The sequence below is a fragment of the Netta rufina genome (genome assembly GCF_964035555.1).
Source record: "Netta rufina genome assembly, chromosome: 2".
Classification (NCBI taxonomy): Eukaryota; Metazoa; Chordata; class Aves; order Anseriformes; family Anatidae; genus Netta; species Netta rufina.
The window spans coordinates 156,333,399-156,350,725 of record NC_140124.1 but is presented as its reverse complement, the minus strand read 5'-3'; the positions used below and the strand labels follow the sequence as shown (position 1 = coordinate 156,350,725).

General features: G+C 39.5%; 1 protein-coding gene across 1 annotated transcript in view; it reads left to right on the top strand.

Annotated features, from left to right (window-relative positions):
- The window catches only part of LOC311206420 (t-SNARE domain-containing protein 1-like), a gene marked incomplete at its 3' end in the record, with an annotated part of 198,959 nt that extends 184,331 nt beyond the window's left edge, over positions 1-14,628 (top strand). The window contains exons 6-8 of the mRNA XM_084281701.1: positions 1,648-1,722; positions 3,208-3,264; positions 14,467-14,628. Coding sequence (XP_084137827.1) covers positions 1,648-1,722; positions 3,208-3,264; positions 14,467-14,628 — 294 coding nt within the window. The remainder of the gene's footprint in view (positions 1-1,647; positions 1,723-3,207; positions 3,265-14,466) is intronic.
- Between the last annotated feature and the right edge of the window lie 2,699 nt (positions 14,629-17,327).

Here is a 17,327-nt window from a genome sequence, read left to right as displayed (position 1 = left end):
TAACCTTTGAAGCCAATGTTGTGTCCACTGAAAACTGTCAGCAGAACAGCTTTTACTGTCATGTGGAGAAAAATTGCTAAGTTAAAGGGGGAATATTTAGGAGCTGAAGGAAATTGACACATAAACAATTATGGTAATATGAGGAATAAACTCACCGCTCTCTACTGGCATCACATAATAACTTTTTCTGCTCCCTGGTCAATTCATTTAACAAATTTTTTTCCTTAAACTCTTTTTTTTTTCTAACCGTGTGCAGTTTAAATAATTAAACCTACAAATTTTTATATAAAGTCTGTAGTCCTTCTCCCTTATATAGAGTTAATGATTCTAGTGGGTATCGACTGCTGGGTCGGCAAGTCCCTCTTGGGGATCTGGGTAGCATTTCAAACTTTCTTCCCATAAAATTTCTCACAGCGTGAAAAGCCTTCCATTAATATGGAGCTTTATAGTCAGCCCTTTCCAATCTTTTATTCTATGTATTGCTTTGAATGCACACACATGGAAAGCTAACAAAAAAACACCTTTATTTGCCCCTTATTTTCCAGCCGTAGTTCAGAGCCAGCAAGGTACGTGGGGGGAGTTTCTCCGACTTCCCTTGAAGCTCCAGGTGCTGCTGGAGTCAGGATTGCCCAACTGGGCAACCTGGTAGTATTTCAGGAGTAACGATACTGTTCTAAGTGGATCAGTGTGATACAAGGCAGGAGACTGATGTAAAATAGCACATGGTTATTTTAGGGCTTTGTTTAAACTAATCTCAAAGGGCTTAAATAGAGAGGATCTGGATTCCAGGTTTCTGTAGGATGAGTGCTAGACCATTAGATCAGCTCTCCAGGGTGGCAATCTTGTTTTATTTTGTGTATGTAACAAAGTTTATAGACCTTTATTGGTAGAATGGGAGTAATGATATTTGCCCTGTTCTAAAAAAGGTTTTAAATCTTTGCATGATGAACTATACAACTAAGATATTCTTCTCTACAAAAATACTACCATTAAAAATTAAAGATGTTTATCCTATCCTTCATAAAATATACTTTTGCATTCTTAAGCAGTTGTCTGAAACGGCTGAAAGTGCTGTAAAGTGAACGTTTTGGAGTAGTAGCTTTAGCATGTATTGGGTTTTGTTTGCTTAGTCTGAGGCTGGGTTTTAGTAAGTAGAAGCAGCATACAATGCTACAGCCATTTTCTTCTCATTATGGTATTAAGGTCTTTATTTGCTTATGGTTCATGAGTCTTTAAGAACAGTTATGGAATTGAGACTCCTTCCACGTAAGCAGGCTGGAGAGAAAAAATACTCCCCTATATTTTGCTGGCACAGAAGGTGTCCAGCTCAGATCACAGACTATGCTGTAGTCCTAACACAAGTATTATATTGAATATCCAAGATGGCATTTTTGGAACTTCCAGAAAGAGCAAAGCACTGTAGCATCCTGGCATCCCCAGGGAAACTGGATTTTTTTTAATTCCACCTTTCAGTTTTGTCCACCTTGTTTATTTGGTGTCTCCCACCAGAACTATTCCCAATAGTTAGGGTCAACTCAGGTGGTTTGAGTTAAGTCAACAGCTTCATTTATCTCTACAGACCTGCTAACCAGTCCTTTTTTTTTTTTTTTTTTTTTGTTTTGTTTTGTTTTGTTTTCCCCAATACAGCAGGAACGACTTCAGCTGGACAGGCTGAAGAACCAGCTGTCTGATGCCATCCAGAGATATGGAGCTGTGCAGAAGGTAAGGGGCTCTCTCTTCCCCTCTTCAGTGCATGAATTTGGGATCATGCTAAGTGGGAGCAAGCGTGGCTCCCAGAGGTGTGCAACATCTGCATAGTGCTCATCTCCATAGCTGCTCACATGTAATCCCTCCCTCTTTTATTTTATCAGCCCAGTAGTGTATCATTATATTGAAATATGCACATGCATGTGACTGCTTAACAGCTCTGCAACAACAGCAAAAAAATACAAGAAATGGTGCCTTTGCAGGCTGTGTATCTAGTGGATGCTCAGGGGTACCCCTGGCTTAGCCATGACATTTTTGGGTATTTCTCCACTCAATAAGAGAGCAAGAAGTGGTTGCACAGCATCCCTTTCCCCTTCTCTGTTTGCAGATAATGTATGGGCAATGCTGATATTTATGCTAAATGTTAGCCCACTGTATGGCTGTGCCACTCTATGTGTCTGCCAGAAAGTTTCCAAATGCATCTTGTGGGTTGGACCTGTCACAGAGATCAAGCTGTTTAATTAAACAAACAAAACCTGAACTCCAGCTCTTCCGTTCACATCTTGCTCTCCCACTTTACCCTGGGAGACTCCACTGATGTGCACATTTGCTTTGCTTTTAAACACTGTAGTAGCAGCCTAAATTTACCATCCTCAAACCACGTCTCTCTCCCACACTGCTACCTGCACATAACAAATCTGAACATTAAATCAAGTTCTGTGCAAATACAACCTGCGCAAACTCTCACTGGTTTCTTATACTGCTACAGTGAGTTTGGGAAGAATATGCTGGAATTATACTGGTGTAGAGAAATTTGGCTGGTAACATAAACTTAATAACATATCTCTATTGGAACCACTCTGATTGATTACCCAACTTTTGCTGGCTATGATTAAAAAATAATAATAATTAAAAAAAAATATTCAGAAACTCAAGTATGGGGACTTTAAATGACTTTATCCCATTAAATGAGAGTTTGGAAGGATCCAGGTAAAGGAGCCCACCCCTTTATGCACACACCTTTTTCATACTTTTTTAATGCTCATGAGTACAATCCATCTGAACTGTACGTGTGGCTTTTCAAAAAAAACCACAACTGTCATCAATTCAGAAGTGCCAAAATTAGCCACCACATTTTGTGAATGCCCGGTTGCGTCAGGAAACCAATCTGAGTGGTAAATTGCTACTTATCCACGTCCTAGCTGTCATTTCTTAAATATACGTTTCGGTTTTGATAACCTTGTCATTCTGGAAGCTTTGAAGACTTTTAATTCCTGCAAGACCAAACTTTTTCATGCAGTTATACTCCCTTTCTTTTTCTAAACAGCAAGAGCTTTGTCTTTGTCTTGTTCTTTAAAAAGCAGAAAAAATAACTTCATATGATTTCTTCCCTAAATATTTGTATTCTGTTTTCTGAACCATTTTCCTTCTTTTTTTTTTTCTTTTTTCTTTCCTTTGTTTCTTTTTAATTGAACTGAATTTTATTTTCCTTTTTTACAGAAAATAGCAGAGAAATCCAAAGCTTTGCTTCCTACTGGGCAGAGAAGTAGCAAACAGGCAAGTTCGTGTGTGTCTCATGGAACTATTTTTCTGGTCTTTCTGGGGGTTTTGTCTACTCTGAAATTCAACAAAACAGTCCTGTACCCACTACCCTGGGAGCTGGGCTCCTAGGCTAAGTGAAATCACACTCCAAGTGTAATTTTGTCAAAGGAGGTGAAATGTTTTTTTATCAAAGCTCTGTCCTCAGTTTTAAGAGAAATCATGTATTCTGTGTTCTTCATCTACGTTAAACTGTGGCTAACAACTATAAACATATGCAAATATAACCTTTTTTTTTTCTCATTTTCTCCCTATATTAGGAAGTTTGTCAATAAACAAATACTGTATGTTGTCAGAGTATGTATAATTCTATGCTTATATTTAGATTCATGCATGCATTCATGTGTGTGTATTTATATATGATGAAATGTGTGTCTGTGCAAGTAAGTAACAAGGGTATAAATGTGTGCATGTGTATATAGGCATGTATATGCATATATATATACACATAGCAATACAAGCACATGTATATACATATAAACATGAGTGAGTTTAAGACGTCTCCACAGATTTCCATGAGAGGTTTGATGCCAGGAGATCAGTTAAGCTGTAGCATGAGTCCAGCAGAGAATAGGTTGTCCTTTCAAGTCCTACACACAGAACAGCTTTTAGGTGTTTGTACATGATACCTTGCAACCAAAAAAAACAGAACTGTATGTCTAATTTTACTAATTATTTTTGATACCCTTGATACTCTCATCTTTATCTCTTCTCTTCTCTTCTCTTCTCTTCTCTTCTCTTCTCTTCTCTTCTCTTCTCTTCTCTTCTCTTCTCTTCTCTTCTCTTCTCTTCTCTTCTCTTCTCTTCTCTTCTCTTCTCTTCTCTTCTCTTCTCTTTTCTTTTCGGGGTGGTTAACAGATTTGCTGCTTTTTTAATGACTCTTTTTTCCCTACCTTGTTGTACTACATGGTTTTCCAAATCCTCTTTAATGTGTATGTAAGAAATATTTGTAACACTAATGCTTCTTGGTAAGGGAGGGTGGTGATGTCACTGAAGACCCTACCATTAGGGTAAGTCAATGGACCAGAGCTTTATTATTAGATAGATTTTAAGCAGTTATGATTCATCATCAAACCTTGTTCTTACTTGCTTGGGTTTAGGTGTCAATGAACTGAAGGCCTTTGAGTTGCTAAAGTGCTATTGTATTCCTTTACCCTTGCCAAGCATTCCCAATGGCACTGCTGGATTGATTGTGCACAAACGTTGATTTTCAGCTATGCTTTTATAGAAATGTTATATGTTTTTTTTTTTGCGTGTGTGTCTGCCAACTGGTGATCAGTATTGGACACGAGAATTTTCTGTGGTCACAAATGGCATATTCTTGAATTATGGTCAAATCCCACAAATGTCAAACAGTCATCTTAATGGTTGAGTTTGGGGGGAAGGAGGGTTATTTTGCACAATGTGGCTGTGATTTATTGCCATGCAATATATATCAAATTGCTTCTTGTGCTTTAAACCAACTGTGTTAGGCTACAACCTGTCAGTGGAGTGTACTACAGAGGTAGGAACAGCTCTGGTTTCACCAAGATCACCACATAGTTTCAAGGCCATGCCTATGCCACATGGTGTGGGACAATACCAACCATTAACCAGTGCTAACGGGATGAAGAGAACTAATTACTGCATAGCTGTTGTCCATCCCTGCACCTGGCATAAACCTAGATGCAATCAACTTTTTTTTTTTTTGTATATTGAAAGTATTTGATGACTCCAGAAAAAGCCTTCTCTGGGAGTGAGCAGAATTTAACAGAGGAAGAAAACATAAGGTTGGGTGAAAATCATTGAGGCAGACGATGGTGGGGTTGGAAGTAAAGGGAGGCTGGAGGAAGAGCAGGACAAACCCTTCTATATTGAAATGGGTAAAAATCCTACCCATTTGGAGTCTGTACAAGTAACAATTTGGTGTCAGTCAGGCAGCATCAGCAAAAAACATGTTAAAGTGGTTCAGCAAAAGTGTGTTGTAATATCTCCTTAGTGAGATGCTTCTGACTCTGAAGTAGGCTCACGCACTTGTTTGCATGTGCCTGGTATGGATGCTTACAAGGTGTTTCTTTCATGTATATCATGCCCCAAAGCACATCCATTTTCATGCAGTGACACTTGCTCAGGCTGGGGACATGTAAGGTTTCTTGAAAACTGCTTGAAAAGGGTGATGGTTAATTCACATCCATATCAGCTGCTCCCTATATATTTGCTGCTTTATGCGTGTCTTCTTTTGTTGCTCCGTCAAATATGAGAGAAATTGGATGTATGAAACCTGCTGAAGGGAATGCAGCGTGGCGACTATATTACTTATTATTATTTGTCAGCTGCAGATTGGTCAGAACATACAAAATTATAGTTCCCACAGCAACTGTAACCTGACCAGCATGCGCATATATTACGGCATTAAAGTTACCACTCTATACAGTAATGTAAAATACTACCTATGTTCAGAGGACCTGATTTATGGGTCTTGTGAGACTGCGTGGTCAACTTCTTCACTCTGGTGCTGATCCAGTCTTAATTCAAATACAGCTCGCCTGCAGGGCTTTGTTTTTATTTTATGTTTTATTTTATTGCAGCAAATTATAGGAGGTTTGAAGAATGCTAGTTTTTCCATATGGATGTCCATATAATTCCTCTCTTCCATTGGTGGGTGGGAGAGGTAAGGTGTTTGGTAGCATGGACTTTAATAAGAGAATAATTAATTCCCTAGACTCAAGTAGTAGGTACAATAAGTAACAATTGGAAAGTGAAGCTTCAGAATTATTCTCCTGCCCATTGTGGTTTGCTGTAAGAAATGTTTAATTGTGTTTATTTATTTATAAAAGCAAAAGAAAGGCATTGATCCAAAATTCCTTGAAGCCTGAAGTTATATAAATTCTTAATCAAATATATGTTTGTATGAATGTATTTGTGTGTAGACAAATCAATTTAGTTCTATAGCTGTGTTATGTATTGAAAAACATGAATTTTTACAAAGCTAAATGATCATTGTTGAAAGTGAGTTGTGGCAAATAATTGCAAAAATCCCTTTCACTTGAATCCATTAAACCAATTTTAAATATTCACCCGGTGGCCAAAATGAGACCTCGGAAGTCTCATTAGGAGAGTGCACAGGGGAATCCTGGAAAGCAGCACTTCTGTTTCCCTTTTCATGTTTGAGAAATGCTGTTGCAGAGATGGTGAGGTGTTTGGTGGTACACCAGTCCAGGGATGGTCGTCTCCAGTTCCTCCCTATGTATGGGGCAGAGGTCCCTTGGATGCCACCTTCTTCCCCTTGGAGTGACCTTGGTGCAAAGCATCTATTTGTCCTTCCAGACACAGAGCCCACTGGGGTAAAAAGGTATTTTGTGTGTCCCCCAGCAGTCCAGGACAGACTGGTCAGAGGTAGAAGAGGTTGAACAGCTAGATAGACCTTTTCCTCCTGGCATGAGTCCATCCCACAGGGCAGCAGCTGGGTATAATAAAATATGATAATGTTCTGTGTAAGCACAGAATAGATCATCCATAATATTAAAGTAATAAATGATAGCCTGCAGAAAATCCACAAGATAGCCAATAATCTCTCTGAGCACAGGCAGTGAAAAGAATCTTTCTTTTTAATTATTTTTAATTATTTTTCATCTCACATCATCTCCTTCCCGTTGAAAGAAGAATATGTTATTGTGCCCATGGTTGAACAAGTTCAAGTGATATTTAACCCAGCAGCGGTCTACACTAAAAAACTTTGGGCTGCTAAGGACCCGTCCCTGGCAGTATCTAGCAGGGATAGCGTATATTGTGCATCATCGTTGCATCTGTGACATGTTTTTAGACCATCTCCATCTCTCCTGGATCCGCAGTGACCACACGGGGCCATTTACCTTCTCTGTTCTTGAAGGGGAAATTTGAGTTTCTCACCATTTGAACTTTGTAGCCAATTTCCCCAAAGGACTGGGAGAGGGGAAGGAAAGCTGAGGAATGAGTTTTAAATTGAAACCACGTCAAAAATCTGAACAGACTTTTTTTTTCTTTTTTTTTTCTTTTTTTTCTTTTTTTTTTTTTTTAAGAGGAAACTTTCCTGGCAATTTTTAGAAATCAAAATTACAGTAATTCTCATAGTGTAATGGCACCCCTCTTCATTTCCTGTCGCTCATGGGAAGAGGGAAGGATAATTACTGCTCTGGGATATGGCAGTTGCCAAAAGAGATGCCTTTGTCTCTTATTCCATAAGACTACTTGACCCTTTTCACAAAGGTTAGTAAATTATGTTTCTTAGAAGCAGAAAAAAATGGGTAATAAACCTCTATTTGCATTACAAGCTTCTTTCTCCTAACTGCATCAATTTATTCATGCTTTAAATGGACTTCCTTATCACAGGAAGCATCCTTTCTCTCTTTCTTCCTGTGTTTATGAAGTTGTTCTTTTTATGTGGTTAGAGAGAAATTCTCATTTTGGGGCAGCAAGATCCAATCCTTGCCTTTATGGGAGAATAATTTCTTGACAATAATATCTGCATAAACTGCATATATGTATGTGTGTGTGTAATGACTGCAGTGACTTGGGCTTCTATTTTTGCAGGGTCCTTATCATGGTAGATGATAAGCTCAGCTATTGGATTTTGCCACCCGGAGGATCTCGCAGGCTAAGCAAATGCCAGCAGGCTATTTTGAATGATAATTAACAATGACTTTGTAATGCGATAGGTGCTCTTTGTGCTGGAAGTCCAAAGCCCAGACTGAAACTGGCTTCCACTTCTTGAGAGGTTGCGGCGTGTATTTTTCTGAAACGCAAAATGGAATTTTACACAATCAAAATAAGGCTTTTGCCCCGACAAATGGAGCTTTTTATTTACTCATTTATTTTATTGACTCCAACATCTTATCTTAGCACTCATCCCAGATCCTAATGTTCCAGTCTGGCTGGTATATCTTAGGTAATCAAGCTTTAGCTTTGGCGATAATGTATCTTCCATGTGTGGTGGTAATTGCTATGCCTTTTCAAGGTCATTCTGAATGCAGCTACTTCTGTAAAAGGTGTTATTTCAATAACATCAACTTTGTTTTAGATGAGTGTACATCCATTAAGAGCCATATTCTAATCAGCCCACTCCTCTTCTTAGGGCTGTCAATAAGGAGCAGTTAAATCACTTGGCTATTTTTTCTCAACTTTATTTATGCGTGGGCATTTTTTTAAGGCAATTATTAAAGCATTTTTCCTAAACAATATTATATATATATATATCTTCCTCTGATAGAAGAATTTAATAAGTGGGCTGAAAGATATTCAAATCATTTTTTTTTCCCATGGTCCCTATGTTCCCAATGAAGATGCCAGTGGGCTTTATCGAGACAGTACTTGACTGACTAACCACTAAACTCCCTCTCTGACACATCAGGGACACAGCATCTTGCAACTGTGGGAGTTAAAATGAAGAATCCTCCCTCCATGCTTGCTTGCGATGAAGCCCTTGGACAAGTGCCCATGTTCCTCATGCTGCCTGCAGATGCGCACACGTTTGGTGGGGCAGCGGGCTTCAGTACTGCGTGTAAAAATGAACAAGAAAAGCTCCAAATCCCACTAAAAGGAGGGTATTTGCAAACAAACAAATTAAGTGAACAAAAAAATAGTCTTCTAAGAACCCATAGCACCTTATTTTGTGGAAGGAGAAAAATAAGAAAAGACCAAATCCATCCCAAGCTGCCATTTCTGAAATCTCCCCAGCAACCTCAGCACTGTGGATTTTCCCTAGCAATCAGCTGTCAAGCTCCTTTCGTGGCATAAGCCTGCATTGCTTGCCAGCTTCTGCTGATTTAGCTAAAAACTGCAGCTGCCTATATCTGCACCTGACCAAAAAGTTTTGTACTCATTAACTGGGTTTTCCGTTTTTTTCTTTTTTTGTTTTGTTTTGTTTTGTTTTGTTTTGCTTTGTTTTGTTGTTCTCCTTTTTCCCATTTTTTTTTTTTTAATTTTATTTTAATTTAAGTGAGAAAGGACAGAGGTTTTTATGTGGGCAGAGGATGAAGGCAGAGCATTTCTTTTATTTCTTTTCTCCTCCACATCTCAACTGATACCCATGTTATTATTCCTCCATAGGAATAATAACAGAATAATTCCTCCTCATAGACATAGCACTGCAAATACTTAAGTACTTTTCCTTCCAATGCTTGTGCCAGCTGCCTGGGAAGTTGCAGTGCTCCTTTCTCCTCCCGGGTGCTAAATTTAAAGGATGTTGCAAATACCAATCTTTCCTTTCATGCAAAGTCAGCTCATTTGTGGAAGGGGCTGCTGTGCCCAGAAAGATGGGAAAAGCCATCGTCACCCTTGGCTAGTGAGGGTCCATCCTGACAGCCCTGTAAGAGGAAGGCAAACACAGGCAAATACAGGCCATAATCTCAGAGGTGGTGCATGTAGGCTGGGTCTGTAGGACACCTGGACCACAATGCTGATAGTGTAACATTAAAAAATTCATCCGTGTATTGGTCTGCCAGCTTGAATTTTGTTCACTCTAGTTCAGTGTGTGTGTTTTTTTTTGTTTTCCTCTGCTATATATTCCCTTTTTAAAAAATAATAATAATAAAAAAATCATTCTCCTTTGCAGAAGCCTGATGACGCAGTAATCAAGTGAAAGTAGTTTCACTTGCTGGTGTGATGTGGATGCTTGTACGACCTCGTGCATGCCCTCCACTTCAACCCTACCTTGCAGAAGTTGCACTGCAGCAGTCTAAATTGACTTTTGCCCTGGCAAAGATCACACAGTAACTGGAGAAACAAATGTGAAACCTTACTGAGTGTGTCACCTTGCTCCAAAGTGAATGCAGTGTTATTTAATACATTTAAAACCCCCTGTGGAGATGGATTATTGAGAGGAAGGAAATTGTATTCTTCTAAACCCACTCTGATGGCTGCATTTATCACGATTAAATGTGAATGGCAATGGTATTTTCCCATGACAAAATATATTTGAAAATAGGTTAACCCTTGGCTCACCAGGGTGAAAAGTAAGACTTGGTGACCTTTCTAGGCTCCATTTGATTTCTTTTCATGGTCTAAATAACCAATACTGTGTCCACGATATGATTCAAAGTTATTTAACCCCCTTGGCTCTTATGTAGAGGGCACTGCTGTTATCACCACTATAATATATATCGTCTGTGAAATGCTGTGTGATGTCCCAACTGGGGCACCTACCAGCCCCCAAATCCACCTCGCATGGTAAAACAACCTGGCTATCTCAGATTTTTAGGACTGATCACAATTATTCCTGATTTACTGCAAACACAAAACCAGTCTTCTAATTAGGATTCTTTGTTCTGCTGCTTCGTTCTGGTGCTTGGCTGAAAACTATAACCCAGGTTTGCATTATTTTGCCAAATTAAGCTCTCGCTGACGTTTGGATTTATTGTGGAGTTTCATCTTCACTTCTCATTCCCCCAAGATGCTCAAACACCTTTGGAATTCAATCATAAAGCTAGGCATATATCAGAGAGGGGATTTATATATAGTTGCTTTATAAAGTACAGCGGGATCTTTGAGATAAGGGATGTGCTGCAGATGGTGTTTCAAACGGTTATTTTTAAGCTGATAGCAATAGCCTGTGTGATAAATAAAATAAATGTGCGTGCAGATGAGCACAGGCGGTGGTTCTCCCTTATAACTCTCCCTCCAATTTGAGAAGGCGCCTGGGCAGCAGATAATTCCCTTAAGTTAAAGAGGCTTCTCCAGCTGTGTGTGACTGTCCCAGCTCTGAACTGAGATGGTTCCCAGCACGTGCTGCAGGTGAAGCCTGCTGAAAGCTCCCAGGACATGCTCACATATGCATAGATGGGAATGAAGAGACTAAACCCTGAGCGTTTCTCAGCACTGGTACTGTCAGGAACAAATCAGTGTCATGGGGCTGGTACCCGCTCAGCATCACCCCTGCGATTCCTCCTGCTTGTGGATGGATCCCAGGGGGAGCGATGCAGCCAAGCCAGCACAGGGCATTCGCCTCCTGGGGGTGTTCAAAGAGGCAGTTCCTCATTCCAACAGCGAGCTGCCAAAAATGCTTCTTACTGTGCCCCCTGCGGTAAAACACAGCAAAACTTTGCAGCATCCCATTTGTTAATCCCACCTTAGTTAAAGCTGTGTTACCATGCAGTGTGCTGGGATGAGCATTAAGCAGGCATTTATGCTTATTATAATTATTATTATTTATATTCAAGTGATGGGTAGGAGCCTTGAAAAGATTAATTGGGCCCCACGAATCTTGCGAGTCCCTTCCAGCTCGGGATATTCTATAATTCTGTGATAACAGACACCTGGACTGTGATAAGTTCAGACACTGAGCAAAGCAGAGCCATCCTCCTGCTCCAACTTGTGCAATTTCCCAAAGCAGAACTCAAGGATAAGAGGTGTGATGCGTTTCTCAACTCCCTCCTGTATGGAGACTTAGAGGTGGGGAAGCCTATAGGGTTTATTCCTCTGCATAGAGAAACTGTCGGGAAATAGGACAAAAACACTTATTTCCATGGACTTGGCTTTCCATGGGGATAAGGTGAAGATCTTGCTTCCAATCTGTGCAACACGTTATCAGTTATGGTTTGCGTCCCTCATTTCATTTGTTTAAAATGAAGAGCTCCAGTATTGTCTTCCACCTTCACTCAGACTCTAAGCTCCTGGATGTCTGTGACCTTGCACACTTCCACGTCCCCTTTACATTTTTTCTGTATGGGAATACTTTTTCATGAAGAGGTTAATACTGGCATGATGAGAAACAGAAATTTAGCTCAAGAAAAAAAAAATAAACAAGACGCCAACAAACAAAAAAAACAAAACCAATTAAAAAAATAAAAAAAAAAGAAAAAAAAAGTAAAGCACCTGCTTGCAAGCACAACTGATTTCTGGTAAGTGAGGAAGGTGTTAAGGTGTTTTGGTGTTTTCTCCCTTTCTGTGCCCAGCAGTTGGTAATTGGTGAGGTGATTTGAGGAAAGAGAGTGGGAATTTGGCTTTGTATGCAGGGTGACATACTGACCTCTTCTGGAAGCCCAGGACCAGGAAGTCTGATGGCCACAGTGTGTGAGCTGCCTCGATGACCCCGATATTCAAACACAATTAAAAGCATCAGTGATGAACTGGGTACAGAAAAAAAAGCCTTTTCCAGGAGTTGCTGGGGAAGCTGCAGATGCTGCACATTCCGGAGTGCCATCTGCTGGCACAGGATTCCCCAAATCAGATACAGGAGCCTTGTTTTAGTGTGCTCGGATGAGAGCAGCAGTAGAGAAGGCTTGACAAACCATCAATGTTTGTTGTTGCTTAGCACTGAGATGGGATAAAATCTGCACGGAGGTGGGGTGAGTTAGGGGCCAAGAGCATGTGCTGAAGTGATGGGAGAGAGGGAAGCACATTGACAGTGGGTGCAGTATGGAGTTGTGCTGATCTGTGAATTTAACAGGTTCCAAACGATTTAAATTAACAATAAACCTCAGCTCAGCTGTGTGAGTACGAGGTAATGGGGATATCAAGGGGTTTTCATGGTGGTGTGCACGTTCTGGATGCTTGCCTGGTTGGAGCTGTCAGACAAGCATGGGCTAGGAGAAAAAAAAAAAAAAAAAAAAGGCAAGAGAAGGGGTTTTATGGACAAGCAAAGGGAAGGATGATGCACTGTTCAAGAGGAAGGAGAGAACTCTTTCTTTTTGCTTTAAAATGTTCAGTTTGGGATAGGCATTTTTTTTTCCTTTTTCTTTTATATGCTTTGTCCCTCATATTGTAATTTTACAAATTTGCATCTGTTCCACGTAGGATTTCATTTGTGTTCTTGTCCTGCACTAAAGCTGCTTCTTTTGAGATGCTTTATTTATTTATTTATTTATTTATTTATTTATTTATTTATTTATTATTTTTGTCGTTGCTCTTGATGATATCCATCACTATAAAACCTTTTTCTCTTCCTAGTATTGCTTCCAAGACTTCAGGCATTGCCCCCTGTAGAGACCTAAGTTCACACAAAATCCCTTTAATTGCCCTTTGGCCATCTTGATTTTCTCCTTCTGCAATCTTGAATCTCACAACTCACCAGTGGTGCTTCGTCCCCTGCCTACAGCTGTAAAAGTCTGGAAATAATTATAAAATATAAGGTAGTCATCCAAAGAAAAGAACAAGTCAAAGAAGCATAGTAAAGGAGTTTGTGTTTTTCTTTGTTTGCTTTGGTTGTTGTTGTTACTTTTTTTTTTTAATGTTTTATTAGGCTTCTTTGTTTATGCACAAATGATTGTGCATAAACTTAATTGATGTGAAACAGGAGGAGATGAGCTGGGAAATTCTTCAATGCTGATTTTTTAGTAAATATTTCTGAAGGTCTGAAGCACTTTGCAATTTAAGATATTTCAGCTCTACTGGGGAAAGAACCCATCCCTGTTTTACAGAAAAGGCAGAGGTAAGATGAAGAGTGTAGGTCATAGAACAGGTTATATTGAGCCTAAGGGATTTGACTTTGTCATTGCAGTAAACACAAAGTATTTGTTCCCAGCCTATCCTATGCCATGAGTTATCAGTTTTGTTTTGTTGTGTTGTTTTGTTTTTTTTTTTTTTATTTGGGATACTCAGAAGGAAATGGGGATTGGCGGGTCTGAAGGTGCATACTTTTGATATGTAAGGAGTCTGAGGAGTACATGTTCCATGGGTTTGTTTAACCACTGTTGAGTATTGGAGTACTAGGTAAGGGATTGGGAGTAGACATGCAGAGTTAAATCAAGAACTTCTGGATATAGTGTCTTTGTGGTGTGGGGATTTGAGGAACATCCCCTCCTGTTCTCAGTAGTGTCATTGGCCCTGCTTACAGAGTAGGAAAGATGGGAAGGGGAATGAAACTCTTACAGTGAGGTCCGTCTCCTATGGCTTCTTCATAAATGTTATGTAATCATAAAAGGCATTGACAGGAAGGGATTTTACAAAAGGAGTGATGAGCTGCATTGCTCAGTTCATTCCACTGAATTTCTACTGAAGAGTATGAATGAGTCAATGAATGAGTGAGGTATTTCATATTTATCCAACATCATTACATTCAGCGGCTCTGAATTTTCCTTTTGATATCCTCCATTAATTCCCAGCGTCTCAGCAGGGAACAAGTCAATCTCCTTGTTCTCTGGCACAACTATTTGGTGAGAAGGTTACTGATAAGCTGTAAATTAGCTTCCATATGTTCTGAATGCAAAGATATACATGGAGTTCTTTACATACCATGCCAAGTGGCTCCTCTTGGCAGGTCGCTCCTCCAAATATGACAAAGAGGACTTTGGCTTCATTGCAGAACAAGCGATGCTAGAGGACCGCTTGTCTGCAAAACCTTTTACATCAGGAAAATTCCTTGCACCGTGATTCACTCATGCCATATGTGGAGAAATTAAATTCTGGGTGAGATGCATGAAGGAAACCCCACAGGAGAAGAAATGATTTGGCAGCTGATCTGTAGAGCTCTTTCAGCCACCTCTAAAGAAAATGCTGTGATGCCAGTATCAGTTTCATTACACATCTGGGCTTGACTCATCTGTTACAGTAAAAGAAGAAAGAAACCCAAAGAAATAATTAAAATTCATTATTGCATAGATATGAAATAGCATTATTAAGTATCTACCTCACACTTATTTATAACCCTTCTTCCTGACAGAGCCTGACATGTTTCGCAAACACCACTGAATGATTATATATTCTTTGCCCAAAATCTGAGGATGTTGCTCTGCATTTTATTCATCACTTGTTCAGTCAAAATTTATGTTCCTGCACAATCCATGCATTTTCTGAGATCTCTTTGTGTAGGTACATTACTCATGAGACCTGTGAGGCATATTTAGAGCAAGTTGGGGTGGAAGGACTTGAATTTCTTTTTGAGAATGCTGACACATTCTGAGGAGTGCTGGACTGGGCACTGCTACAGCATGATAAGGTGAGACTGGAGGAGAATACCACCATTGTCACTCCAATCCAATAGGCAAATCTTGGTTAGCAGGATATGGTTATCAATGACGATGTTTGTCAAGGACAACAGAATCATCATGACTTCTCTTTGAAAAATAATCTGGGGTGATGGGTGGTGCCTAATGCTCAGAACATTGTAAAACTTTAGCAAAACTCAGGCAAATGTAGTTTCCTGAAAAATTAACCCATATGTCAACGTCCTTGAGAGTCTGACTTAGGATGTGTTTCAAGGACTTAGAGGTAAGTCAGCATCCGGCTGGTCTCACCCCTTTCCATTTTCCAAATATAACACAAGAAGATTTTTTTTTTTTTTTCCAAAGGTATGAATTGGATAAGTGCCTTTGGTATATTAGCACAACTGTGTTTGAGCTAAGCAGCACCACGGGTAAAAGCATGGATGGTGGAAGGAAATGCAAGGACCCCAGAAGAAAGATATAGTAAACCTGTGAGGCATTTAAAAACATTGAGCCAGATCCCTGTGCCTCTACTGATTGGAAGTGTCACCACCCTCCACAGGCAGTTTCAGTGGTACATAGAGTACTTTCAAGGGAGAAAGTCAGTGTGAAACCTAACAATTATGTTAAAGTACATGGTGATATTATGGACTTAGTCAGCATCCACAACTGGGCATGGAAAATAAATGTCCAGCATTAAATCTGTCAACAGTTTCCTCACTTGTTCTAATCACAGATCAGCAGACAATTTAGGATTTACCTTTAAAGAGTGTTTTTTCAATGATTTTCTTTTCACCATTTTTTTCTATTACCACTTTTGCCACTTTCTCTATTGCCACTTACTGTGGCAAAAAAGTTTCCTTTCCAGAAGGCAGGAGGAATGTTTTCAGCTAGTTCTGCCTCTTTACCGTTACCGTCTCTCCTCCTCCCCCATCTCTTACTCATTCCCCTCCGTAGAAATTTTGGTGAAGAATTGATAGCAAAGAGTGTTGAAGCCAATTCCTTGCCATGTGTTCCCCGGTTTATAGCATGTGATACGATCAGTTACATTTCTGCCCATAGCCATACTATTAATGTTTAAATTGTGCTTATTGACATAATGAAACCTACTGTGAGACTAACAATATAAATATGCTGAAGGAACAGCTAGGAAAACAAGATAAGAGTATCTCAGCACCCAGGGAACATTCACAGGGTGGAGAGTAATAGTGAACATTATTTATTTTGCTCATCAACAATTTTTCAACGAAAGCAGATTTAAAAAGTGTGGCAGTTCTCAGCATATTAAGTGTGCAGCTCTGAAACAAATTGGGATTAGCTTGTATAGTGACTCCTTTCTGTGTAGTAGCAAACTACTTCTGGCTAAAGCTTTCGTTTATCAAGTTCTTCTCCTCGACTGAGCCAATGGAGGCTAAAAGCATGTTCCATGTACATTGCTGTCTTTTCTATTTTGAAATATGAAGAAAGCCAACAGTCCTTGACTGTGGATGATTTTTTAAGTTTTAGTACAAACTCATTGAGGGCTTTTTCCTCTTCTACTTCATTTCAGATACTAGTATGAGTCCTCCCAATATGTTAACCAAATATAACAATGAAGTCCCTTCTTCAAGGCTCTCACCATCTAATAGACTGATGTTTTGAAGGAGCTGCACACGACATCGTGGGTCTAATTAAATAAAACCTATAATGAAGGGATATCAAATGGGGTTGAGCAGGGACTGGGAGTGCAAATGGCAAAACACAGTCCATTTTCTATTGATTGTTCTTTTGCCTGGTTCCTACAATGTCTTTTAGGAGAATGGGGTAGTCTTTTTGTAGAGAAGAGTAGTAAACTTCATTACTCAAAAATGTAATTGTGTGCAATGATAAAAAGCAGCCCGCTGAAACAAAACAAGCAGGTTTAGTTCAGGTATTTAAAAGAAATAATTAGATGTGATGAAAGCAAATAAAGGTAGTAAACAATTTTCAAGGAGTTTTCAAGAGAAGAAAAAGAGTCAAAAAACACTCATTGAGATCCATGAGAATTTTGCCATAAGCTTCACAAAGATCAAAATTCAGCCTTCAGCCACTAGATCCTAGAAATTTTAAGTCTGTTTTCTTGCTGATATTCTTTTTCTTGGTCAGGGCCTCTGCTTGTAACATGAAAGC